The 22,345-nt window shown below is 36.5% G+C and overlaps 8 protein-coding genes across 14 annotated transcripts; 4 read left to right on the forward strand and 4 right to left on the reverse strand.

Annotated features, from left to right (window-relative positions):
- Window positions 1–1,601: 1,601 nt before the first annotated feature.
- LOC124214167 (nucleolar protein 16-like) lies at window positions 1,602–3,348 on the forward strand. Its single transcript, XM_046616282.2, has 3 exons — window positions 1,602–1,910; window positions 2,168–2,507; window positions 2,881–3,348. The coding sequence occupies exons 1-3, from the start codon at window positions 1,810–1,812 to the stop codon at window positions 3,310–3,312; spliced, it is 873 nt and encodes a 290-aa protein (XP_046472238.1). The 5' UTR covers window positions 1,602–1,809; the 3' UTR covers window positions 3,313–3,348.
- On the reverse strand, window positions 3,072–6,049 carry LOC124214162 (threonine--tRNA ligase 1, cytoplasmic-like). Of its 3 annotated transcripts, none has more exons than XM_046616274.2 (3): window positions 5,916–6,049; window positions 5,074–5,160; window positions 3,072–5,012 (listed from the first exon to the last, which is right to left on the reverse strand). In XM_046616274.2, exons 2-3 carry the CDS (start codon window positions 5,152–5,154, stop codon window positions 3,768–3,770), a joined length of 1,326 nt encoding a protein of 441 aa, XP_046472230.1. In that variant the 5' UTR covers window positions 5,155–5,160; window positions 5,916–6,049; the 3' UTR covers window positions 3,072–3,767. The 3 variants fall into 3 exon arrangements, with proteins under 3 accessions (XP_046472230.1, XP_046472228.1, XP_046472229.1); XM_046616272.2 differs by lacking the exon at window positions 5,916–6,049 and adding an exon at window positions 5,512–5,895; XM_046616273.2 differs by lacking the exon at window positions 5,916–6,049 and adding an exon at window positions 5,280–5,344.
- Window positions 6,025–7,601, forward strand: LOC124214165 (nucleolar protein 16-like). The gene is made up of 3 exons (XM_046616280.2): window positions 6,025–6,163; window positions 6,421–6,760; window positions 7,134–7,601. Exons 1-3 carry the CDS (start codon window positions 6,063–6,065, stop codon window positions 7,563–7,565), a joined length of 873 nt encoding a protein of 290 aa, XP_046472236.1. The 5' UTR covers window positions 6,025–6,062; the 3' UTR covers window positions 7,566–7,601.
- LOC124214161 (threonine--tRNA ligase 1, cytoplasmic-like) lies at window positions 7,325–10,302 on the reverse strand. 3 transcript variants are annotated; one of them, XM_046616271.2, is made up of 3 exons: window positions 10,169–10,302; window positions 9,327–9,413; window positions 7,325–9,265 (listed from the first exon to the last, which is right to left on the reverse strand). In XM_046616271.2, exons 2-3 carry the CDS (start codon window positions 9,405–9,407, stop codon window positions 8,021–8,023), a joined length of 1,326 nt encoding a protein of 441 aa, XP_046472227.1. In that variant the 5' UTR covers window positions 9,408–9,413; window positions 10,169–10,302; the 3' UTR covers window positions 7,325–8,020. The 3 variants fall into 3 exon arrangements, with proteins under 3 accessions (XP_046472227.1, XP_046472225.1, XP_046472226.1); XM_046616269.2 differs by lacking the exon at window positions 10,169–10,302 and adding an exon at window positions 9,765–10,149; XM_046616270.2 differs by lacking the exon at window positions 10,169–10,302 and adding an exon at window positions 9,533–9,597.
- On the forward strand, window positions 10,278–11,854 carry LOC124214166 (nucleolar protein 16-like). Its single transcript, XM_046616281.2, has 3 exons — window positions 10,278–10,416; window positions 10,674–11,013; window positions 11,387–11,854. Exons 1-3 carry the CDS (start codon window positions 10,316–10,318, stop codon window positions 11,816–11,818), a joined length of 873 nt encoding a protein of 290 aa, XP_046472237.1. The 5' UTR covers window positions 10,278–10,315; the 3' UTR covers window positions 11,819–11,854.
- Window positions 11,578–14,555, reverse strand: LOC124214163 (threonine--tRNA ligase 1, cytoplasmic-like). Of its 3 annotated transcripts, none has more exons than XM_046616278.2 (3): window positions 14,422–14,555; window positions 13,580–13,666; window positions 11,578–13,518 (listed from the first exon to the last, which is right to left on the reverse strand). In XM_046616278.2, exons 2-3 carry the CDS (start codon window positions 13,658–13,660, stop codon window positions 12,274–12,276), a joined length of 1,326 nt encoding a protein of 441 aa, XP_046472234.1. In that variant the 5' UTR covers window positions 13,661–13,666; window positions 14,422–14,555; the 3' UTR covers window positions 11,578–12,273. The 3 variants fall into 3 exon arrangements, with proteins under 3 accessions (XP_046472234.1, XP_046472231.1, XP_046472233.1); XM_046616275.2 differs by lacking the exon at window positions 14,422–14,555 and adding an exon at window positions 14,018–14,401; XM_046616277.2 differs by lacking the exon at window positions 14,422–14,555 and adding an exon at window positions 13,786–13,850.
- Window positions 14,531–16,931, forward strand: LOC124214164 (ESF1 homolog). Its single transcript, XM_046616279.2, has 3 exons — window positions 14,531–14,669; window positions 14,927–15,266; window positions 15,640–16,931. Exons 1-3 carry the CDS (start codon window positions 14,569–14,571, stop codon window positions 16,405–16,407), a joined length of 1,209 nt encoding a protein of 402 aa, XP_046472235.1. The 5' UTR covers window positions 14,531–14,568; the 3' UTR covers window positions 16,408–16,931.
- Window positions 16,596–22,081, reverse strand: LOC124214171 (uncharacterized). Its single transcript, XM_046616290.2, has 4 exons — window positions 21,566–22,081; window positions 20,749–20,935; window positions 19,515–19,696; window positions 16,596–18,369 (listed from the first exon to the last, which is right to left on the reverse strand). The coding sequence occupies exons 1-4, from the start codon at window positions 21,707–21,709 to the stop codon at window positions 18,169–18,171; spliced, it is 714 nt and encodes a 237-aa protein (XP_046472246.1). The 5' UTR covers window positions 21,710–22,081; the 3' UTR covers window positions 16,596–18,168.
- Window positions 22,082–22,345: the final 264 nt, after the last annotated feature.

The following is a 22,345-nucleotide window of genomic DNA, read 5'->3' on the forward strand; positions in this document are numbered from 1 at the left end:
CGCCACGTGACAAAGGAATCCCAGGGAAATACCCGTAACCTAACACATGCAAACTCACCAACGTTGCCGAGAAATGGAAAAGTTACTCGGAAGTCTCTGCTTAAATCTGTGAAAAACAAAACACGACACTTGAATTAATTTAGGAAATTGGCTTTTCAGTTTTCAAATTAATTATTACTGATGTCTTGTTTCATATTTACGAATTCGTTCGGCTTTAAATGACCACCGTGAACTATCAATCAATAATTAAAATAAGTATTGTTACCTCGACTCTGGGCTGTTCCACACTTTCACATGTAGTAGTTGTAGCATCTCAGGTTTATCGATAAAGCGACGCACTTTTCACATAATTCAGATCACTAATCTCTTATGCACAAATCCACACCGCAATAACACTCGATCCTACACTCACTTTTTGTGCTGTAGCTGTCTGTTTGAACTGACTGAATAAATTTGCTAACAGTGCAACTGCGCATTCGCCGAAAATCAGGCAAAAAAATAATAAAATTGACACTCGACGCACAAAAACAAAAATACACATCACTGAAGTCCGACGTTACACAAAACAATGAAAACTCGGGACACGAAATTCACCTTCAACGTTCGCAGGATGTTTTTATTTCAGTACTCGGTTTTTCTTCAGGCTACACGCGGCTCGTCGTGTATTATTCACAGATGAGTATGGTGGAAATGCGCTGACCGAACAACGTAACACAACCCGAAGAACGCAGTCTAAATGTTTAACTCATACCGATAGCACGTAATTTCGGCCCGATTGTTCGGAACCGACTGATGCCGCCCGGCGCTCAGAAGCGAATAAAATCAGTTCTCTGCGTTCTCTGAAGCACGGAAGATAATCATCCCCCCCGCCGCGTACCTGGCCGTCTTCCCGCGGAGTGGGGGTAGGTGATCTGCACACGCCTGTCTAGCTGTTCTACCCCCCTCGTGACTACCCCGTTTCGCGGCGTTGGTAGAGCAACAGAGAGGGCGGGAGAATTATTATCTTCTGTCCTTTAGAGGACCGATTCAAATCCGTTGACGGGACGCTACGCCGTTGTTTACGCTCTATTTTATATATCTCTATGGTGTCAAGAGCCGGGTAAGAAAAACACCACGCAAGCTATGCGCAACGCGAACGAACTTAAAAAGCATTGCCATAATATGCGACATCAGGCGAAGTTTCAATTCTACTACACTCACGGGGTTGACTATTCTCATACGTCCATGGTAGTCGGGGTTATGAAATGGAAGGGAAAAAATCGTAGTGGGTCGGTCGGATGTTCTAATCATATTACTCTCTCTTTCGGTATTTCGTATGCCCATGTCTGTTGGCAGCATTTTGCTTCCGCTGCCGACACATTTTCACGGGCAAATATTCGCTGTCGCAGCCTCGCACTGCTTGCTGCCGCGTAATTTTGCTGCCCATGAGAATCTAATCTTATATCCCACGTTGTAAATTTCGAACGGAATGACGGAATAGAATGAAAGCAAATTTGCCCTTTTCGCTTTATTCGTCAAACAATTTACGTATTTTCATATAGAAATGCTTCCTTTTTTATGACCCTTACGTACGAAATTATGATGAAATAGTAAAAATATTTAATATTTAGAAATAATGCATATTCGCATTCATTCCGTTCCTTCAGTCAGTTTGAAACTTACCTGTGTGGAAGGAACGGAACTCCAAAACTCTACACTTGATAGTTGAGGTCCTCATTGTCGATGATGCTATAATGTGGCTGTAATACACTTGGCACATGTTTTCGGGATGAAATTCAACATTTGAAAAAGTGAAAAACCAAACGCAATATGACAAAAGTACGCAAACAAAAGCGCAAGAAGAGGTTCAGAGCGAACGTGAATCGCAAACGTTTGCGAAACAAACTTCAAAAACTACCGAAAATCGATTGGTAAGCAATCCTAACCTAATCTGACTTATCCTATAAATTGGAATTATTTGATATCGCAAGTTGACTGAAATTATAAGTTTTTTGCACAAGATACCAATATCCTTATGAATCTTTTTCATTTCGCAATTCGTCTTTATTCTCATTTTTTTCTTATATTAAAACAAAATAAAAAGGAAAAACGTATGACAAGAGACATAAACACATTCTCAGATACAATTCTTTGATGCATTTGTCGATAATCAATCATTTTTTTCTAGCAAAGAAATTGAGAATGAGTGGGAGCGCAAGAAATCGATACGCTCAAATTTAAATGAAATGGGCCTAACATACGATCCTAACGAGGTTTTGCAAATTCGTTCAATAAAGCAAGATTTGATTGGAGTTATTAAGCGGGATAAAATTATCACCGAGAATAATGTTCAGGAAGTAGATGAAGAAGATTCTACGAATCAAATAAATCTTTTCAAACGAAAGATCCATGTTGCCAACGATCTCGAAAATGAAGCCAAGGCACCAAGGGAACGCTTATTCCGTCTGCCCAAGAATCAGGTTCAATTTATCACTTATATGATGGAAAAGTATGAAGATGATTATAAGGTAAGGACCAATCAAACCATAAGGAGAAAACAAAAATATAGGACTGACGAGGTTTTTTTTTTAAATCCATATCTTACTTATTTGTTTTGAACTCCGATCTCATCAAAAAAAGTTGCCGGGATTCTTTTTACATTCAAAATGTATATGTAATATTAACATTTTGTCGCACAATCGAGAAATTTTCCAGAAACCTCAGTTTGCAAAATGTAAAATGAAAACCACTTTATGCATCTAATTATTCCTGAGGTTATTTAACGGTACTGATATGTAATGCTGCAGAATATTGACGCTACGAAAATTTGCAAGAAATAATTGTAATAGCAGTTGGATCTCTTAAACTACTCTTCTGAATTCACCCTTTTTTCTATTCCAGGCTATGGCTAGGGATAAAAAGAATTATTACCAATTGACTTGGTGCCAAATCCGAGGTAAAATAGACAAATTCAAAAGTATACCAGAGCAGTATGCAGAATACCTTTTGAAGACTGGTGAAATTGTACTCGATGATCCAACGCCGCTTGAAGAAACCAAGAAAAGGATCGGTGAAGAGAATGCAATGAAATATTCTGTTCCGAATAACCAAAAAGTTGCAAAAAAAAGAAAATCACTGTGGGAAGTTGAGTCCATTGGAGATGACGATGAGACTGATGAATTCCATATTGGCAATAAAAATTTGAGTGATGATACAAACAATGCCAATAGTATTCACAGCAAGAATGGATTGAAAAAATTGAAACTATTCTCTGACGATGAGAGTGATGCTGAACATGCACCTGTTGAAACAAATAAAAAAAACATCTGCTAAGCTGAAGAATGCAAATCGAAATAGAAAACAACTGGATTCGAATGAAAAAAATATACCGATAGACCATAAGCTTAATTCTAATTCGCGGAATTACTGTAACTTAGTTGAAGAAAATCAAACTGAAGATTCGGCTATTAAGCGTCGAAAGAGTAACTTGGTGCTACAAAAATGCGACTCTAGTGACAGCGACAATGATGATGAAGAAGCATCACTAGATGGAGATAACCCAGCTGATGGATTTGTTAATCTGAGCGATATGGGCGAGGAAGAACTTTCGGAAGATGATATATTAGATGATGGTGAATTCCTAACAGACAGCAATGATGAGAGTGATTAAAATAGTACCCTCTTTTTGTATTGTACAAAATTCATATCTTTTCTGACCAAGTATTGCTGTAAATATAATAATAAAAATTCTGTTATAAAAATCTAAAATTCTTTGATAAATGCAGCATCTAGATTTGATCTATTGTGCAAAATATATGGGCATCATCCTGTTGGAATCTTCGAACTCTAATCAGGCCAGTAAGCGCCCCTGACAATTCATTTCTGTGCAGGACTCCAAAGTCTGCCATCCTGAGGGGTAGCTCTCTCCAGGATCTTGTGCGCTGGTCGAACATTAGACAGTGCCCAGGGCAGTTCATTGGTTTCAGAGCATATACCTCTTTTTCAACTTCAAAAGAAAACATGTTTTCCGCATAGTGGGCCCAGTGACCCGAAGTTTGCCATAATTTACTGTTGTATATGTTTGGGGTAACGACTTCCTGGAAACCACGCTTTCTGTACTCTGTGCGGATGAAATCTATCAGAGTGTTATACAGATGGGCACCTCTAGGCTGGAAAAAGCATGATCCAGGAGAAAGCTCGTGGAAGAAAAATAGCTCCTGTTCTCTACCGAGCTTTCTATGATCCCGCTTGGCTGCTTCCTCCTGAAACTTTTCCCACTCCTTGAGCTGTTTTGTATCAGGAAAACTGATGCCGTAGACCCTCTGCAGCGTCTCTGCTTCGGCATTGCCCTCCCAGTAGGTAGAAGAGTTCTTGGTCACCTTGATTGCCTTAACTTTACCAGTATGCCGTACGTGAGGCCCTCTGCAGAGATCAATCAGGGAACCGCAACGGTACACAGTTGTTGTTGGAGTGTTCACTTTTTCATTAAGAATGCGAACCTTGAACTCATTGTATTTAAACATTTCCAGCAGGTCCTCCTTCTTCATCTCGAGTCTCTCAAAGGTCTGTTTTTCCTTGACTATACCCTTTATTAGGCTTTCAAGCTGGGGAAAATCCTGATTTGATATTCCTTTATCACCTAGATACATGTCATAGTAAAATCCATTCTCAATGGGCGGTCCGTAACATAGGCAACCTGCGTACGCCCGCTCCATGGCTTCGCCCAAGACGTGTGCGGAGGAATGCCAAAAGACCGCCTGACCCTCAGGATCATCGAATTTGATTAGCTGCAGCTTGCAGTCTGCTTCCAAAGGGCGATCCAGATCCCACAGTTCCCCGTTCACCGTTGCTATTACAGTGTTATCAGCCAATCCGGGGCTTATTCCCTTGGCAATGTCATAAGGACTGCTTTGCCAAGCCTGAGCATCAACCTGCTTTCCATCAGGTAATGTCACCTTAATATCAAAGGTCGATTTTGCAGCTAATTCAGCGTCGTATTCAGCTTTTAGCTTGTCAAATAATACTTGCCGCTCCTGGGTGGGAGAAAAATTGTGTCAATTTTGCAGCAAGTTCAGTGAACGACAGAAGTATTACCTGAATGTAAGATGGCCATGGTCTCTTTTCAGAAATGCCTTGCTGTTCCTGCGGAGGCTTTTTGTTTTTCGGTGGTTTCATTTTTGGCTGAATGAACAACAATGCGTATTACAATCTAATTTTGTTTTATTGTTTATACTGGCAGAGCCATCAAGTATAATGACTGATTGATATACATTGACGAGATCAGAGACACATATGCGTACGGAATTTAAGGTTACGTTAGCCTATCGATCTTCTTCTGTGGTACAAGTAATTGATGCTGCGTCAGAAACGGAAAAATCAGTGTTTCAACGTCTGAATTCTAATGTTTAGTATTCTCAATATGGAGTCAGGGCTGCTTTTCGGTTTATGTTAAACGAACTCGAGAGATTAAAAAAAGATCAAATAGAAAAACTACATTCACAGAAGTGTAAGAACGAATATGTCATAACCAACCGAAGCATATGTCCGCACCGTGCCGTGGTATAATGCAAGTAAAATGTAAAACATAAGAAACCAGCATTAACAATAGGAATTAATGTATAAGTATGTATAGGCAATTGAAATTGAACTATTATCTCCGAAAAATTGAGTTGTTCAATGAGTAGCGAGTAAAACTTTCGAATTTTATAATTCAACGCTTTTACGTCTTTAATTTCGAACGGAATGACGGAATAGAATGAAAGCAAATTTGCCCTTTTCGCTTTATTCGTCAAACAATTTACGTATTTTCATATAGAAATGCTTCCTTTTTTATGACCCTTACGTACGAAATTATGATGAAATAGTAAAAATATTTAATATTTAGAAATAATGCATATTCGCATTCATTCCGTTCCTTCAGTCAGTTTGAAACTTACCTGTGTGGAAGGAACGGAACTCCAAAACTCTACACTTGATAGTTGAGGTCCTCATTGTCGATGATGCTATAATGTGGCTGTAATACACTTGGCACATGTTTTCGGGATGAAATTCAACATTTGAAAAAGTGAAAAACCAAACGCAATATGACAAAAGTACGCAAACAAAAGCGCAAGAAGAGGTTCAGAGCGAACGTGAATCGCAAACGTTTGCGAAACAAACTTCAAAAACTACCGAAAATCGATTGGTAAGCAATCCTAACCTAATCTGACTTATCCTATAAATTGGAATTATTTGATATCGCAAGTTGACTGAAATTATAAGTTTTTTGCACAAGATACCAATATCCTTATGAATCTTTTTCATTTCGCAATTCGTCTTTATTCTCATTTTTTTCTTATATTAAAACAAAATAAAAAGGAAAAACGTATGACAAGAGACATAAACACATTCTCAGATACAATTCTTTGATGCATTTGTCGATAATCAATCATTTTTTTCTAGCAAAGAAATTGAGAATGAGTGGGAGCGCAAGAAATCGATACGCTCAAATTTAAATGAAATGGGCCTAACATACGATCCTAACGAGGTTTTGCAAATTCGTTCAATAAAGCAAGATTTGATTGGAGTTATTAAGCGGGATAAAATTATCACCGAGAATAATGTTCAGGAAGTAGATGAAGAAGATTCTACGAATCAAATAAATCTTTTCAAACGAAAGATCCATGTTGCCAACGATCTCGAAAATGAAGCCAAGGCACCAAGGGAACGCTTATTCCGTCTGCCCAAGAATCAGGTTCAATTTATCACTTATATGATGGAAAAGTATGAAGATGATTATAAGGTAAGGACCAATCAAACCATAAGGAGAAAACAAAAATATAGGACTGACGAGGTTTTTTTTTTAAATCCATATCTTACTTATTTGTTTTGAACTCCGATCTCATCAAAAAAAGTTGCCGGGATTCTTTTTACATTCAAAATGTATATGTAATATTAACATTTTGTCGCACAATCGAGAAATTTTCCAGAAACCTCAGTTTGCAAAATGTAAAATGAAAACCACTTTATGCATCTAATTATTCCTGAGGTTATTTAACGGTACTGATATGTAATGCTGCAGAATATTGACGCTACGAAAATTTGCAAGAAATAATTGTAATAGCAGTTGGATCTCTTAAACTACTCTTCTGAATTCACCCTTTTTTCTATTCCAGGCTATGGCTAGGGATAAAAAGAATTATTACCAATTGACTTGGTGCCAAATCCGAGGTAAAATAGACAAATTCAAAAGTATACCAGAGCAGTATGCAGAATACCTTTTGAAGACTGGTGAAATTGTACTCGATGATCCAACGCCGCTTGAAGAAACCAAGAAAAGGATCGGTGAAGAGAATGCAATGAAATATTCTGTTCCGAATAACCAAAAAGTTGCAAAAAAAAGAAAATCACTGTGGGAAGTTGAGTCCATTGGAGATGACGATGAGACTGATGAATTCCATATTGGCAATAAAAATTTGAGTGATGATACAAACAATGCCAATAGTATTCACAGCAAGAATGGATTGAAAAAATTGAAACTATTCTCTGACGATGAGAGTGATGCTGAACATGCACCTGTTGAAACAAATAAAAAAAACATCTGCTAAGCTGAAGAATGCAAATCGAAATAGAAAACAACTGGATTCGAATGAAAAAAATATACCGATAGACCATAAGCTTAATTCTAATTCGCGGAATTACTGTAACTTAGTTGAAGAAAATCAAACTGAAGATTCGGCTATTAAGCGTCGAAAGAGTAACTTGGTGCTACAAAAATGCGACTCTAGTGACAGCGACAATGATGATGAAGAAGCATCACTAGATGGAGATAACCCAGCTGATGGATTTGTTAATCTGAGCGATATGGGCGAGGAAGAACTTTCGGAAGATGATATATTAGATGATGGTGAATTCCTAACAGACAGCAATGATGAGAGTGATTAAAATAGTACCCTCTTTTTGTATTGTACAAAATTCATATCTTTTCTGACCAAGTATTGCTGTAAATATAATAATAAAAATTCTGTTATAAAAATCTAAAATTCTTTGATAAATGCAGCATCTAGATTTGATCTATTGTGCAAAATATATGGGCATCATCCTGTTGGAATCTTCGAACTCTAATCAGGCCAGTAAGCGCCCCTGACAATTCATTTCTGTGCAGGACTCCAAAGTCTGCCATCCTGAGGGGTAGCTCTCTCCAGGATCTTGTGCGCTGGTCGAACATTAGACAGTGCCCAGGGCAGTTCATTGGTTTCAGAGCATATACCTCTTTTTCAACTTCAAAAGAAAACATGTTTTCCGCATAGTGGGCCCAGTGACCCGAAGTTTGCCATAATTTACTGTTGTATATGTTTGGGGTAACGACTTCCTGGAAACCACGCTTTCTGTACTCTGTGCGGATGAAATCTATCAGAGTGTTATACAGATGGGCACCTCTAGGCTGGAAAAAGCATGATCCAGGAGAAAGCTCGTGGAAGAAAAATAGCTCCTGTTCTCTACCGAGCTTTCTATGATCCCGCTTGGCTGCTTCCTCCTGAAACTTTTCCCACTCCTTGAGCTGTTTTGTATCAGGAAAACTGATGCCGTAGACCCTCTGCAGCGTCTCTGCTTCGGCATTGCCCTCCCAGTAGGTAGAAGAGTTCTTGGTCACCTTGATTGCCTTAACTTTACCAGTATGCCGTACGTGAGGCCCTCTGCAGAGATCAATCAGGGAACCGCAACGGTACACAGTTGTTGTTGGAGTGTTCACTTTTTCATTAAGAATGCGAACCTTGAACTCATTGTATTTAAACATTTCCAGCAGGTCCTCCTTCTTCATCTCGAGTCTCTCAAAGGTCTGTTTTTCCTTGACTATACCCTTTATTAGGCTTTCAAGCTGGGGAAAATCCTGATTTGATATTCCTTTATCACCTAGATACATGTCATAGTAAAATCCATTCTCAATGGGCGGTCCGTAACATAGGCAACCTGCGTACGCCCGCTCCATGGCTTCGCCCAAGACGTGTGCGGAGGAATGCCAAAAGACCGCCTGACCCTCAGGATCATCGAATTTGATTAGCTGCAGCTTGCAGTCTGCTTCCAAAGGGCGATCCAGATCCCACAGTTCCCCGTTCACCGTTGCTATTACAGTGTTATCAGCCAATCCGGGGCTTATTCCCTTGGCAATGTCATAAGGACTGCTTTGCCAAGCCTGAGCATCAACCTGCTTTCCATCAGGTAATGTCACCTTAATATCAAAGGTCGATTTTGCAGCTAATTCAGCGTCGTATTCAGCTTTTAGCTTGTCAAATAATACTTGCCGCTCCTGGGTGGGAGAAAAATTGTGTCAATTTTGCAGCAAGTTCAGTGAACGACAGAAGTATTACCTGAATGTAAGATGGCCATGGTCTCTTTTCAGAAATGCCTTGCTGTTCCTGCGGAGGCTTTTTGTTTTTCGGTGGTTTCATTTTTGGCTGAATGAACAACAATGCGTATTACAATCTAATTTTGTTTTATTGTTTATACTGGCAGAGCCATCAAGTATAATGACTGATTGATATACATTGACGAGATCAGAGACACATATGCGTACGGAATTTAAGGTTACGTTAGCCTATCGATCTTCTTCTGTGGTACAAGTAATTGATGCTGCGTCAGAAACGGAAAAATCAGTGTTTCAACGTCTGAATTCTAATGTTTAGTATTCTCAATATGGAGTCAGGGCTGCTTTTCGGTTTATGTTAAACGAACTCGAGAGATTAAAAAAAGATCAAATAGAAAAACTACATTCACAGAAGTGTAAGAACGAATATGTCATAACCAACCGAAGCATATGTCCGCACCGTGCCGTGGTATAATGCAAGTAAAATGTAAAACATAAGAAACCAGCATTAACAATAGGAATTAATGTATAAGTATGTATAGGCAATTGAAATTGAACTATTATCTCCGAAAAATTGAGTTGTTCAATGAGTAGCGAGTAAAACTTTCGAATTTTATAATTCAACGCTTTTACGTCTTTAATTTCGAACGGAATGACGGAATAGAATGAAAGCAAATTTGCCCTTTTCGCTTTATTCGTCAAACAATTTACGTATTTTCATATAGAAATGCTTCCTTTTTTATGACCCTTACGTACGAAATTATGATGAAATAGTAAAAATATTTAATATTTAGAAATAATGCATATTCGCATTCATTCCGTTCCTTCAGTCAGTTTGAAACTTACCTGTGTGGAAGGAACGGAACTCCAAAACTCTACACTTGATAGTTGAGGTCCTCATTGTCGATGATGCTATAATGTGGCTGTAATACACTTGGCACATGTTTTCGGGATGAAATTCAACATTTGAAAAAGTGAAAAACCAAACGCAATATGACAAAAGTACGCAAACAAAAGCGCAAGAAGAGGTTCAGAGCGAACGTGAATCGCAAACGTTTGCGAAACAAACTTCAAAAACTACCGAAAATCGATTGGTAAGCAATCCTAACCTAATCTGACTTATCCTATAAATTGGAATTATTTGATATCGCAAGTTGACTGAAATTATAAGTTTTTTGCACAAGATACCAATATCCTTATGAATCTTTTTCATTTCGCAATTCGTCTTTATTCTCATTTTTTTCTTATATTAAAACAAAATAAAAAGGAAAAACGTATGACAAGAGACATAAACACATTCTCAGATACAATTCTTTGATGCATTTGTCGATAATCAATCATTTTTTTCTAGCAAAGAAATTGAGAATGAGTGGGAGCGCAAGAAATCGATACGCTCAAATTTAAATGAAATGGGCCTAACATACGATCCTAACGAGGTTTTGCAAATTCGTTCAATAAAGCAAGATTTGATTGGAGTTATTAAGCGGGATAAAATTATCACCGAGAATAATGTTCAGGAAGTAGATGAAGAAGATTCTACGAATCAAATAAATCTTTTCAAACGAAAGATCCATGTTGCCAACGATCTCGAAAATGAAGCCAAGGCACCAAGGGAACGCTTATTCCGTCTGCCCAAGAATCAGGTTCAATTTATCACTTATATGATGGAAAAGTATGAAGATGATTATAAGGTAAGGACCAATCAAACCATAAGGAGAAAACAAAAATATAGGACTGACGAGGTTTTTTTTTTAAATCCATATCTTACTTATTTGTTTTGAACTCCGATCTCATCAAAAAAAGTTGCCGGGATTCTTTTTACATTCAAAATGTATATGTAATATTAACATTTTGTCGCACAATCGAGAAATTTTCCAGAAACCTCAGTTTGCAAAATGTAAAATGAAAACCACTTTATGCATCTAATTATTCCTGAGGTTATTTAACGGTACTGATATGTAATGCTGCAGAATATTGACGCTACGAAAATTTGCAAGAAATAATTGTAATAGCAGTTGGATCTCTTAAACTACTCTTCTGAATTCACCCTTTTTTCTATTCCAGGCTATGGCTAGGGATAAAAAGAATTATTACCAATTGACTTGGTGCCAAATCCGAGGTAAAATAGACAAATTCAAAAGTATACCAGAGCAGTATGCAGAATACCTTTTGAAGACTGGTGAAATTGTACTCGATGATCCAACGCCGCTTGAAGAAACCAAGAAAAGGATCGGTGAAGAGAATGCAATGAAATATTCTGTTCCGAATAACCAAAAAGTTGCAAAAAAAAGAAAATCACTGTGGGAAGTTGAGTCCATTGGAGATGACGATGAGACTGATGAATTCCATATTGGCAATAAAAATTTGAGTGATGATACAAACAATGCCAATAGTATTCACAGCAAGAATGGATTGAAAAAATTGAAACTATTCTCTGACGATGAGAGTGATGCTGAACATGCACCTGTTGAAACAAATAAAAAAAACATCTGCTAAGCTGAAGAATGCAAATCGAAATAGAAAACAACTGGATTCGAATGAAAAAAATATACCGATAGACCATAAGCTTAATTCTAATTCGCGGAATTACTGTAACTTAGTTGAAGAAAATCAAACTGAAGATTCGGCTATTAAGCGTCGAAAGAGTAACTTGGTGCTACAAAAATGCGACTCTAGTGACAGCGACAATGATGATGAAGAAGCATCACTAGATGGAGATAACCCAGCTGATGGATTTGTTAATCTGAGCGATATGGGCGAGGAAGAACTTTCGGAAGATGATATATTAGATGATGGTGAATTCCTAACAGACAGCAATGATGAGAGTGATTAAAATAGTACCCTCTTTTTGTATTGTACAAAATTCATATCTTTTCTGACCAAGTATTGCTGTAAATATAATAATAAAAATTCTGTTATAAAAATCTAAAATTCTTTGATAAATGCAGCATCTAGATTTGATCTATTGTGCAAAATATATGGGCATCATCCTGTTGGAATCTTCGAACTCTAATCAGGCCAGTAAGCGCCCCTGACAATTCATTTCTGTGCAGGACTCCAAAGTCTGCCATCCTGAGGGGTAGCTCTCTCCAGGATCTTGTGCGCTGGTCGAACATTAGACAGTGCCCAGGGCAGTTCATTGGTTTCAGAGCATATACCTCTTTTTCAACTTCAAAAGAAAACATGTTTTCCGCATAGTGGGCCCAGTGACCCGAAGTTTGCCATAATTTACTGTTGTATATGTTTGGGGTAACGACTTCCTGGAAACCACGCTTTCTGTACTCTGTGCGGATGAAATCTATCAGAGTGTTATACAGATGGGCACCTCTAGGCTGGAAAAAGCATGATCCAGGAGAAAGCTCGTGGAAGAAAAATAGCTCCTGTTCTCTACCGAGCTTTCTATGATCCCGCTTGGCTGCTTCCTCCTGAAACTTTTCCCACTCCTTGAGCTGTTTTGTATCAGGAAAACTGATGCCGTAGACCCTCTGCAGCGTCTCTGCTTCGGCATTGCCCTCCCAGTAGGTAGAAGAGTTCTTGGTCACCTTGATTGCCTTAACTTTACCAGTATGCCGTACGTGAGGCCCTCTGCAGAGATCAATCAGGGAACCGCAACGGTACACAGTTGTTGTTGGAGTGTTCACTTTTTCATTAAGAATGCGAACCTTGAACTCATTGTATTTAAACATTTCCAGCAGGTCCTCCTTCTTCATCTCGAGTCTCTCAAAGGTCTGTTTTTCCTTGACTATACCCTTTATTAGGCTTTCAAGCTGGGGAAAATCCTGATTTGATATTCCTTTATCACCTAGATACATGTCATAGTAAAATCCATTCTCAATGGGCGGTCCGTAACATAGGCAACCTGCGTACGCCCGCTCCATGGCTTCGCCCAAGACGTGTGCGGAGGAATGCCAAAAGACCGCCTGACCCTCAGGATCATCGAATTTGATTAGCTGCAGCTTGCAGTCTGCTTCCAAAGGGCGATCCAGATCCCACAGTTCCCCGTTCACCGTTGCTATTACAGTGTTATCAGCCAATCCGGGGCTTATTCCCTTGGCAATGTCATAAGGACTGCTTTGCCAAGCCTGAGCATCAACCTGCTTTCCATCAGGTAATGTCACCTTAATATCAAAGGTCGATTTTGCAGCTAATTCAGCGTCGTATTCAGCTTTTAGCTTGTCAAATAATACTTGCCGCTCCTGGGTGGGAGAAAAATTGTGTCAATTTTGCAGCAAGTTCAGTGAACGACAGAAGTATTACCTGAATGTAAGATGGCCATGGTCTCTTTTCAGAAATGCCTTGCTGTTCCTGCGGAGGCTTTTTGTTTTTCGGTGGTTTCATTTTTGGCTGAATGAACAACAATGCGTATTACAATCTAATTTTGTTTTATTGTTTATACTGGCAGAGCCATCAAGTATAATGACTGATTGATATACATTGACGAGATCAGAGACACATATGCGTACGGAATTTAAGGTTACGTTAGCCTATCGATCTTCTTCTGTGGTACAAGTAATTGATGCTGCGTCAGAAACGGAAAAATCAGTGTTTCAACGTCTGAATTCTAATGTTTAGTATTCTCAATATGGAGTCAGGGCTGCTTTTCGGTTTATGTTAAACGAACTCGAGAGATTAAAAAAAGATCAAATAGAAAAACTACATTCACAGAAGTGTAAGAACGAATATGTCATAACCAACCGAAGCATATGTCCGCACCGTGCCGTGGTATAATGCAAGTAAAATGTAAAACATAAGAAACCAGCATTAACAATAGGAATTAATGTATAAGTATGTATAGGCAATTGAAATTGAACTATTATCTCCGAAAAATTGAGTTGTTCAATGAGTAGCGAGTAAAACTTTCGAATTTTATAATTCAACGCTTTTACGTCTTTAATTTCGAACGGAATGACGGAATAGAATGAAAGCAAATTTGCCCTTTTCGCTTTATTCGTCAAACAATTTACGTATTTTCATATAGAAATGCTTCCTTTTTTATGACCCTTACGTACGAAATTATGATGAAATAGTAAAAATATTTAATATTTAGAAATAATGCATATTCGCATTCATTCCGTTCCTTCAGTCAGTTTGAAACTTACCTGTGTGGAAGGAACGGAACTCCAAAACTCTACACTTGATAGTTGAGGTCCTCATTGTCGATGATGCTATAATGTGGCTGTAATACACTTGGCACATGTTTTCGGGATGAAATTCAACATTTGAAAAAGTGAAAAACCAAACGCAATATGACAAAAGTACGCAAACAAAAGCGCAAGAAGAGGTTCAGAGCGAACGTGAATCGCAAACGTTTGCGAAACAAACTTCAAAAACTACCGAAAATCGATTGGTAAGCAATCCTAACCTAATCTGACTTATCCTATAAATTGGAATTATTTGATATCGCAAGTTGACTGAAATTATAAGTTTTTTGCACAAGATACCAATATCCTTATGAATCTTTTTCATTTCGCAATTCGTCTTTATTCTCATTTTTTTCTTATATTAAAACAAAATAAAAAGGAAAAACGTATGACAAGAGACATAAACACATTCTCAGATACAATTCTTTGATGCATTTGTCGATAATCAATCATTTTTTTCTAGCAAAGAAATTGAGAATGAGTGGGAGCGCAAGAAATCGATACGCTCAAATTTAAATGAAATGGGCCTAACATACGATCCTAACGAGGTTTTGCAAATTCGTTCAATAAAGCAAGATTTGATTGGAGTTATTAAGCGGGATAAAATTATCACCGAGAATAATGTTCAGGAAGTAGATGAAGAAGATTCTACGAATCAAATAAATCTTTTCAAACGAAAGATCCATGTTGCCAACGATCTCGAAAATGAAGCCAAGGCACCAAGGGAACGCTTATTCCGTCTGCCCAAGAATCAGGTTCAATTTATCACTTATATGATGGAAAAGTATGGAGATGATTATAAGGTAAGGACCAATCAAACCATAAGGAGAAAACAAAAATATAGGACTGACGAGGTTTTTTTTTTAAATCCATATCTTACTTATTTGTTTTGAACTCCGATCTCATCAAAAAAAGTTGCCGGGATTCTTTTTACATTCAAAATGTATATGTAATATTAACATTTTGTCGCACAATCGAGAAATTTTCCAGAAACCTCAGTTTGCAAAATGTAAAATGAAAACCACTTTATGCATCTAATTATTCCTGAGGTTATTTAACGGTACTGATATGTAATGCTGCAGAATATTGACGCTACGAAAATTTGCAAGAAATAATTGTAATAGCAGTTGGATCTCTTAAACTACTCTTCTGAATTCACCCTTTTTTCTATTCCAGGCTATGGCTAGGGATAAAAAGAATTATTACCAATTGACTTGGTGCCAAATCCGAGGTAAAATAGACAAATTCAAAAGTATACCAGAGCAGTATGCAGAATACCTTTTGAAGACTGGTGAAATTGTACTCGATGATCCAACGCCGCTTGAAGAAACCAAGAAAAGGATCGGTGAAGAGAATGCAATGAAATATTCTGTTCCGAAAAAACAAAAAGTTGCAAAAAAAAGAAAATCACTGTGGGAAGTTGAGTCCATTGGAGATGACGATGAGACTGATGAATTCCATATTGGCAATAAAAATTTGAGTGATGATACAAACAATGCCAATAGTATTCACAGCAAGAATGGATTGAAAAAATTGAAACTATTCTCTGACGATGAGAGTGATGCTGAACATCCACCTGTTGAAACAAATAAAAAAACATCTGCTAAGCTGAAGAATGCAAATCGAAATAGAAAACAACTGGATTCGAATGAAAAAAATATACCGATAGACCATAAGCTTAATTCTAATTCGCGGAATTACTGTAACTTAGTTGAAGAAAATCAAACTGAAGATTCGGCTATTAAGCGTCGAAAGAGTAACTTGGTGCTACAAAAATGCGACTCTAGTGACAGCGACAATGATGATGAAGAAGCATCACTAGATGGAGATAACCCAGCTGATGGATTTGTTAATCTGAGCGATATGGGCGAGGAAGAACTTTCGGAAGATGATATATTAGATGATGGTGAATTCCTAACAGACAGCAATGATGAGAGTGATTAAAATAGTACCCTCTTTTTGTATTGTACAAAATTCATATCTTTTCTGACCAAGTATTGCTGTAAATATAATAATAAAAATTCTGTTATAAAAATCTAAAATTCTTTGGTAAATGCAGCATCTAGATTTTTCGTTTCTATCTCCATTTTATTTGGTGGTACAGCATTTTTAGCGGAATGAAAACTCTGTGATATTATTGAATGAATTTTTATTATATTAATGACAAGTAACAGTACATCGATTTCTCATATGGCACTACCCTGACGGTTAAATGTTGTTTTTATTTTCCTCAGATTTTTATCAATAGAAATTATTACCATTTTTGACATGCACATGCCGAAGCCTGAAAGAGAACTAGATTTTAACACGATACACGTTCACTATTGACCCTGCGAATTCATGAGGATTATTTCTATCAGCGAAAATCAATACGGGCAGTACCTCACGGGGTGTAATAATAATTAATCATAGGTTTACAGATTTGTAACAGTGAATGCAAATACAAAAGAGCCAAAACATGAGCGCTATTCACACTTCAAAAATATATAACTTTAAAAAAAATACATCTCATCTCAATATTGATATGAACCAAATGTCTTATTTTGTAATGCGACTCATGCATCCTTTTATACAGTCTACGTGAATACATTAACAATAATTCAGAAGTTATTTATACTTCAGCTGCAATTCTCATTAAATAAATCTCATTCCACCATCATTCATAATTACGAATAATTGAAACAAATTTGTCTAAATTTGATTTTGGTTCTACCTTATTATATCTTATTCGTTTTAATACTTGGTATACAATAGAATGTAAGATCATTCGGTTGTCAAAAGAAATCAGAGATAATTTGATTCGTATCAGAATTGTGGTTTCCGTTTCTACAAATGTTTCTTTCATACAAACTGATACAGTCCTGGATACTACATAAAATGTTCAAGGTGTCAGCTTCGGTTCTCATAAATTTGAAATATCAGACAAATTTCAACATTTTAGTAGCTGAAAACGTATCAAAATATTATCAGGTCGAAAGTAAATTCGAATCAACATAAAATACCGTAATTGTAAAAAACTTCAACTACCTTTTCCAAGGTTCTCAGTTGGTAATATGCTCCGTACGAATATCTGGTTTAAGTATGACTGTATTCGACTATAATAGTTTAGATATCGCAGAATTCATCGTTGAGTTGCGTACATAATAAATAGAAAAAAAAAACTAAGGAAAGCTCGTTGTAAATCACGGCAATAAATTTGTAATAGACGGAACATAATTCATTTCAGAAACAATAGTATAGAAACATGTAAATTCTCTCTTGATCCATCCATGACACCCTCCCTGATTGCAAATCTTCGAAGACCACCACCCGTAGACGTAAGATTTACAAATTTGACAGAAAAACATTGACTGCAGATGAGCTTGTGAAATTGCATTACAAGAACGAAAAAAAAAAAATATACATAACTGCAGTAGCGAACTAACCAAACTATTATTGTAAGATTACTGCAATTAGTAGAGTTTATTTACAAAATGAGGTATCCTGAAGATATTTTCAAGATTTCTAGCTCAACCGATGCATCAAATGCATAAAAAGTATTAGTGCGCTGTTTATTTACCATCTATTGATATACTTTGTTCATGTCTTTTTGCGGCTAGAGCTTTTTTGTAGTTGTTTTTTGTTGCCGTTTTGTTTTCTTGGTTTTTTTATTATAATAAATTGATTTCTTAGATTAAGCATATGTTGAAATTAAGTTAATGAAGTTCATGCGGCCATAGTGAATAGCTTTTTTCGAACTGCTTCGATAGACGGATGATGCCAGGTGTAAGTTGTGAGTCCAGGAGGAAGGTCTGGTAGTGGTCGAGTTTGGCAGCCGATAACTACAACTTTATGTTTATTAGGTGGGATGCTGTGTAAGTCTAAAGCCTCCTTAACTTGATCTGGCCTCAAGGCGTTAGGTGAGTCCTGAAAATGATTTTCAAAAATTTTGCACAATATAATATGCATCCCATTTATATGGCATATTTCATCTCAAATTTCAAGAATATTTTACTAAACCATGTTTTTGTGTTACCATTCACAAAAAGCAATTATAATAATTTATGGTTTCGTTACATTGACACATCTTGAAATGAATTTCATCCAGGGGAAAAGCTTTTTTTAAATAGATTATAATTTATATATAACTTTACAGTTTGGTATGAATATTTTCTAAAACTACTTATTTATAGAAGTTTTTTCCAAACCATTAGAAATATGGTTCTCACGTAATGTTTTCATAAATCTTATCCATCAATAAAACGGGATAATCAATGTGACATAGGGGGGGGGGGTTTAAAATTTTATTGTTCGAAATATTGATGTTGGAAGACGAATGATTTTTTCGTTGCATCGATTTTGATAATTATTGACATCCAGGAGTGGAATTGTATTTGCATAGCTTTCAAAGGCTTTATAAAATTAAAAATTTGCTAAAATTTAATCGAAATTCGTTTATACATTTTTATATGACTACATTGGTATATTGCTAATACTCATTAATGCATAAATGACTGTATACTTTCCTGGTTAAGGTACCACTAACACCAGAAAGAAAATAATTATGTTACTTCTGACTTGTTAACTCTTCATTATTCTTATTACTGCTACAAATTTTAGAATGTTACTATAAATAATGTCATAAAAGAATTCTCATGATCACTTTTTGAAAACCAGGTCGTGGTGGAAAAATAATTTTATTCCCATATTGAGTAACATTGACAAACGATAATGCATGCTGTGAAAAAAATCTGACATTTGATTGGCATTTTGCGTCACATGATTTATCCAGATTTCATGTAAAAACTACATTTAAACGAAGAGAAACATTCATTTACAAAATAACAGCAAACCATTACGAATTTAAAAAAATATGGTGCAATACTATTCGAAACTTACGAGATTTACGTGTAAGTGCTGTAATGGCCTTAGAGGAAGAATCAAGCTTTTCCATCTGATTTGACATGAAATGCTTCTTTATACGTATTGATTGAATTTGTTTAATTACTAAAAGGGGATGAGAGGAACAGAATCGATGAAAACATGAAAAAAACAAAAATTCAAGGATTTACCTGTTTGTTTGCAATAACTAAAATCGGCACTGTATCCATCCTTGGATCACCCAATAATTGCTTCAGCTCTGAAACTGCTAGTGATAATTTATTCGTGTCCGCAGCATCTACCATAAACACTAGCAGATCTGTATCTTGAAGAAAGTTGCTCCAATAGTTTCTTGTTCCATCAGCTCCGCCAACTATGAGTTGAAATTTCATAAGTCATGTGTGAACGAAATTATGTGTGATAATAAAGAGCTTGATGAGGGTGTATATGAATAGATAGCTACAAAAATGGGTGACTTAGGAATTCATATTTCGATAAAAAATTATTCAATGCGATGAGGATTTTATTTATTCAAAAATGTGTAGATTGAGCTTCATTTACATATTTGCTTATTAGAATCAATCGATAGGAAGCATTGTTATTACCAATAAAGTTAACCCAACTTCAAATTTAGAAACAAATCGATTTATTATTGGATATTTTTTTTTTTTTGGTGCGATCACGCATTTTTTCAACTACCGTACTTTAACAAAAATCGAATAAAAAACATGTAAAGTTTGGGCGATAAATCGAATTTCAACTTTGAACGGTCACAGTTTCATTAAGAAAAAAGTTTTTCATCATGGCAAAAAGGGTGAACTATCCAAGAATACTGTCTCCAAATTAAAAATAAATTGGTGGAGCTGTTTTTTAGGTATTACAGGCACTGCAAAACATGTCAAGCAAAATGGTTGACGTTATTGCCAGTAAAAATGCTTCCTAATAATTGATTCTAATAATAAACAATTTAAATGAAGCTCGACATATCTACTTTTGAATAAAAAAAAGTTGCAATTAAATTGAACAATTAGTTGTCAGGATATAGGTTCCTAAAATTTACCAAATTTTTCAGCCGTCTACTCATATATATCTCCTCACTAATATTAGTATATTGTACCAAGTATAGTTGATCCTAAATATAAGCCTACTTCTGATTCTAATAAGACTTTGTTTCAGTACTATTTTTTTAATACATTCTAAATATGGATGTTTTTTTCAAACACATGCAGCATCAAAAATCTTGATACATGTATATTGAAAATAATATACTACAATCATCTGATACCAGTCTAACGGACTGTTAAAAAATTGGATAAAACAGTAATCAAATCTCAAACTTGCTATGTTATTCTGACAAATTTTAGAGAAATTTAATGGAATCTAAGTGGGGCAAACGGACAATGATATATTGAACAATCTACACACTTTCCCAAATGTTGAGTGTATAGGATCCAGTTTGGAATTTGAAGACAGCAAAGCCGTTTGTTGATGGTGGAGGAACTGAGTAAGAGGTTCCAGTGACAGTAGCTGCTATAACTTGGTTCATAACTGAAGTTTTCCCAGCTCCATCCAAGCCTAGGAGAAGCACTCTCCTCTCATTGCTATCATCGATCTGTAAACAGAATAATTTAGTTGTATTAAGGATATAATAATCAACATGTATATGAAGTTTTGATTGATCAAGCTCAAATGCAAAGTCAAGTTTGAGCTGATACTAAGTTCCAAGAATCTAAAAATAATTTGAGTCCAAGAGCAACAAGTAGTGAAATCATGGCTCAAAATCAAAATAAACTGCTTGTTTATCAGCAGAAATTACATCAGTGATATCTTGTACATATGATGTTCAAACTTGATCATTCAACACTTCATGTACATTGGTCAACGGTGACGATGCAGTTCTTTATAATACTGTCTTCATGACAGTAGCAATTGAAAAATTTTCATCTATTACGTAACAATAACGAACGTATGATTACTACATGGAAAATGGAATGTATAAATAATGTTGTGACTTCATCAAGTTTAATGTAAGCTACTTAAGCAGTTCAAAAGATCGACTTTCGATACAGCAATGGAAATGAGCCGTTAACAAAAACTTGAAATTTCATTGTTCCATCGGTAAGTGATGACGAATCAGATATAAGAGTGAAGTTTTAAATGAAAGGAACAAGTGAAAGTACTGTTGGACTTAATACATGTATAAGCGATAATATGGAGCTGTAAATGAATGAGTCTCCCTAACCTTCGAGACCTCCTCGAAACCTTCGTCTATCGATTTCAATTCTCTTTTCCTCCAGTATCTGTAGGCGACGTAAGCCCCGACGCAGGCACAGCCGACAAGAAAAACGGTTTTCCTACCACCGCACCGTGTCACGTTCCCAACCATATCAGAATTTTTAAACTACCTGCCGCGCCGTTTAATCTCTTTATGAACCGCCTGATAGAAAACGCGGCCTTCTATTTTATTTATTCGGGTGGTACAGCTAATTACTTATCGCATTATACTACACTAATGGAATAACTACACCCCGCACGTACGGGTAATCGCAGTCGCTGCGGTCGCTGCAAGTATGCAATATTGCAATTTAGTTGGACTTCGGTGAACGTTTAATGGCAATCCGAATATGCATGTCCTGCATACGTGTATATACATATATTTGTCTGCTCAACGTGACAGCGTCACAAAATGTCACCCGCTGTATCGCGTTTGGCCGGAGTATGTATGGAGCGCAGAGGTAAAAGCTGAAGCACATCAAACTCCAGAAACATTCGGCACAACGCAGAAGCCATAGCGCATGCGCTGCTACAAAAGCAAGTACTTTTGCTACGTTTGAATAAATGTATGTGGATAAAAGCTATTCGCTATGTACGTACGATTCGATATTATAAGCAGTTATTTGATTATTTCACTTTTATACAAAATCAGCTTAACCTCAAAGTACTGTATTCTTACAAAAGTGAAATAATCAAATACATGCTTATGTTTGAATCGATTCGCATATTAGCAAATAGTATTTATCTA

Source organism: Neodiprion pinetum, chromosome 3, assembly GCF_021155775.2.
Source record: "Neodiprion pinetum isolate iyNeoPine1 chromosome 3, iyNeoPine1.2, whole genome shotgun sequence".
NCBI lineage: Eukaryota > Metazoa > Arthropoda > Insecta > Hymenoptera > Diprionidae > Neodiprion > Neodiprion pinetum.

What these genes read in the sequence shown, in the direction of transcription:
- LOC124214167 (XM_046616282.2), top strand. Translation starts at nt 1,810, where the DNA reads ATGACAAAAGTACGCAAACAAAAGCGCAAGAAGAGGTTCAGAGCGAAC. An exon ending in AAACTACCGAAAATCGATTG is followed by an intron (nt 1,911 to 2,167) that starts GTAAGCAATCCT and finishes ATTTTTTTCTAG; the next exon opens with CAAAGAAATTGAGAATGAGT. An exon ending in AGTATGAAGATGATTATAAG is followed by an intron (nt 2,508 to 2,880) that starts GTAAGGACCAAT and finishes TTTCTATTCCAG; the next exon opens with GCTATGGCTAGGGATAAAAA.
- LOC124214162 (XM_046616272.2), bottom strand. Translation starts at nt 5,565, where the DNA reads ATGTTTTACATTTTACTTGCATTATACCACGGCACGGTGCGGACATAT. An exon ending in CGGTGCGGACATATGCTTCG is followed by an intron (nt 5,161 to 5,511) that starts GTTGGTTATGAC and finishes TTGTTCATTCAG; the next exon opens with CCAAAAATGAAACCACCGAA. An exon ending in CATGGCCATCTTACATTCAG is followed by an intron (nt 5,013 to 5,073) that starts GTAATACTTCTG and finishes TCTCCCACCCAG; the next exon opens with GAGCGGCAAGTATTATTTGA.
- LOC124214165 (XM_046616280.2), top strand. Translation starts at nt 6,063, where the DNA reads ATGACAAAAGTACGCAAACAAAAGCGCAAGAAGAGGTTCAGAGCGAAC. An exon ending in AAACTACCGAAAATCGATTG is followed by an intron (nt 6,164 to 6,420) that starts GTAAGCAATCCT and finishes ATTTTTTTCTAG; the next exon opens with CAAAGAAATTGAGAATGAGT. An exon ending in AGTATGAAGATGATTATAAG is followed by an intron (nt 6,761 to 7,133) that starts GTAAGGACCAAT and finishes TTTCTATTCCAG; the next exon opens with GCTATGGCTAGGGATAAAAA.
- LOC124214161 (XM_046616269.2), bottom strand. Translation starts at nt 9,818, where the DNA reads ATGTTTTACATTTTACTTGCATTATACCACGGCACGGTGCGGACATAT. An exon ending in CGGTGCGGACATATGCTTCG is followed by an intron (nt 9,414 to 9,764) that starts GTTGGTTATGAC and finishes TTGTTCATTCAG; the next exon opens with CCAAAAATGAAACCACCGAA. An exon ending in CATGGCCATCTTACATTCAG is followed by an intron (nt 9,266 to 9,326) that starts GTAATACTTCTG and finishes TCTCCCACCCAG; the next exon opens with GAGCGGCAAGTATTATTTGA.
- LOC124214166 (XM_046616281.2), top strand. Translation starts at nt 10,316, where the DNA reads ATGACAAAAGTACGCAAACAAAAGCGCAAGAAGAGGTTCAGAGCGAAC. An exon ending in AAACTACCGAAAATCGATTG is followed by an intron (nt 10,417 to 10,673) that starts GTAAGCAATCCT and finishes ATTTTTTTCTAG; the next exon opens with CAAAGAAATTGAGAATGAGT. An exon ending in AGTATGAAGATGATTATAAG is followed by an intron (nt 11,014 to 11,386) that starts GTAAGGACCAAT and finishes TTTCTATTCCAG; the next exon opens with GCTATGGCTAGGGATAAAAA.
- LOC124214163 (XM_046616275.2), bottom strand. Translation starts at nt 14,071, where the DNA reads ATGTTTTACATTTTACTTGCATTATACCACGGCACGGTGCGGACATAT. An exon ending in CGGTGCGGACATATGCTTCG is followed by an intron (nt 13,667 to 14,017) that starts GTTGGTTATGAC and finishes TTGTTCATTCAG; the next exon opens with CCAAAAATGAAACCACCGAA. An exon ending in CATGGCCATCTTACATTCAG is followed by an intron (nt 13,519 to 13,579) that starts GTAATACTTCTG and finishes TCTCCCACCCAG; the next exon opens with GAGCGGCAAGTATTATTTGA.
- LOC124214164 (XM_046616279.2), top strand. Translation starts at nt 14,569, where the DNA reads ATGACAAAAGTACGCAAACAAAAGCGCAAGAAGAGGTTCAGAGCGAAC. An exon ending in AAACTACCGAAAATCGATTG is followed by an intron (nt 14,670 to 14,926) that starts GTAAGCAATCCT and finishes ATTTTTTTCTAG; the next exon opens with CAAAGAAATTGAGAATGAGT. An exon ending in AGTATGGAGATGATTATAAG is followed by an intron (nt 15,267 to 15,639) that starts GTAAGGACCAAT and finishes TTTCTATTCCAG; the next exon opens with GCTATGGCTAGGGATAAAAA.
- LOC124214171 (XM_046616290.2), bottom strand. Translation starts at nt 21,709, where the DNA reads ATGGTTGGGAACGTGACACGGTGCGGTGGTAGGAAAACCGTTTTTCTT. An exon ending in TACACTCAACATTTGGGAAA is followed by an intron (nt 19,697 to 20,748) that starts GTGTGTAGATTG and finishes TTCAACTCATAG; the next exon opens with TTGGCGGAGCTGATGGAACA. An exon ending in TAGTTATTGCAAACAAACAG is followed by an intron (nt 18,370 to 19,514) that starts GTAAATCCTTGA and finishes AATCATTTTCAG; the next exon opens with GACTCACCTAACGCCTTGAG.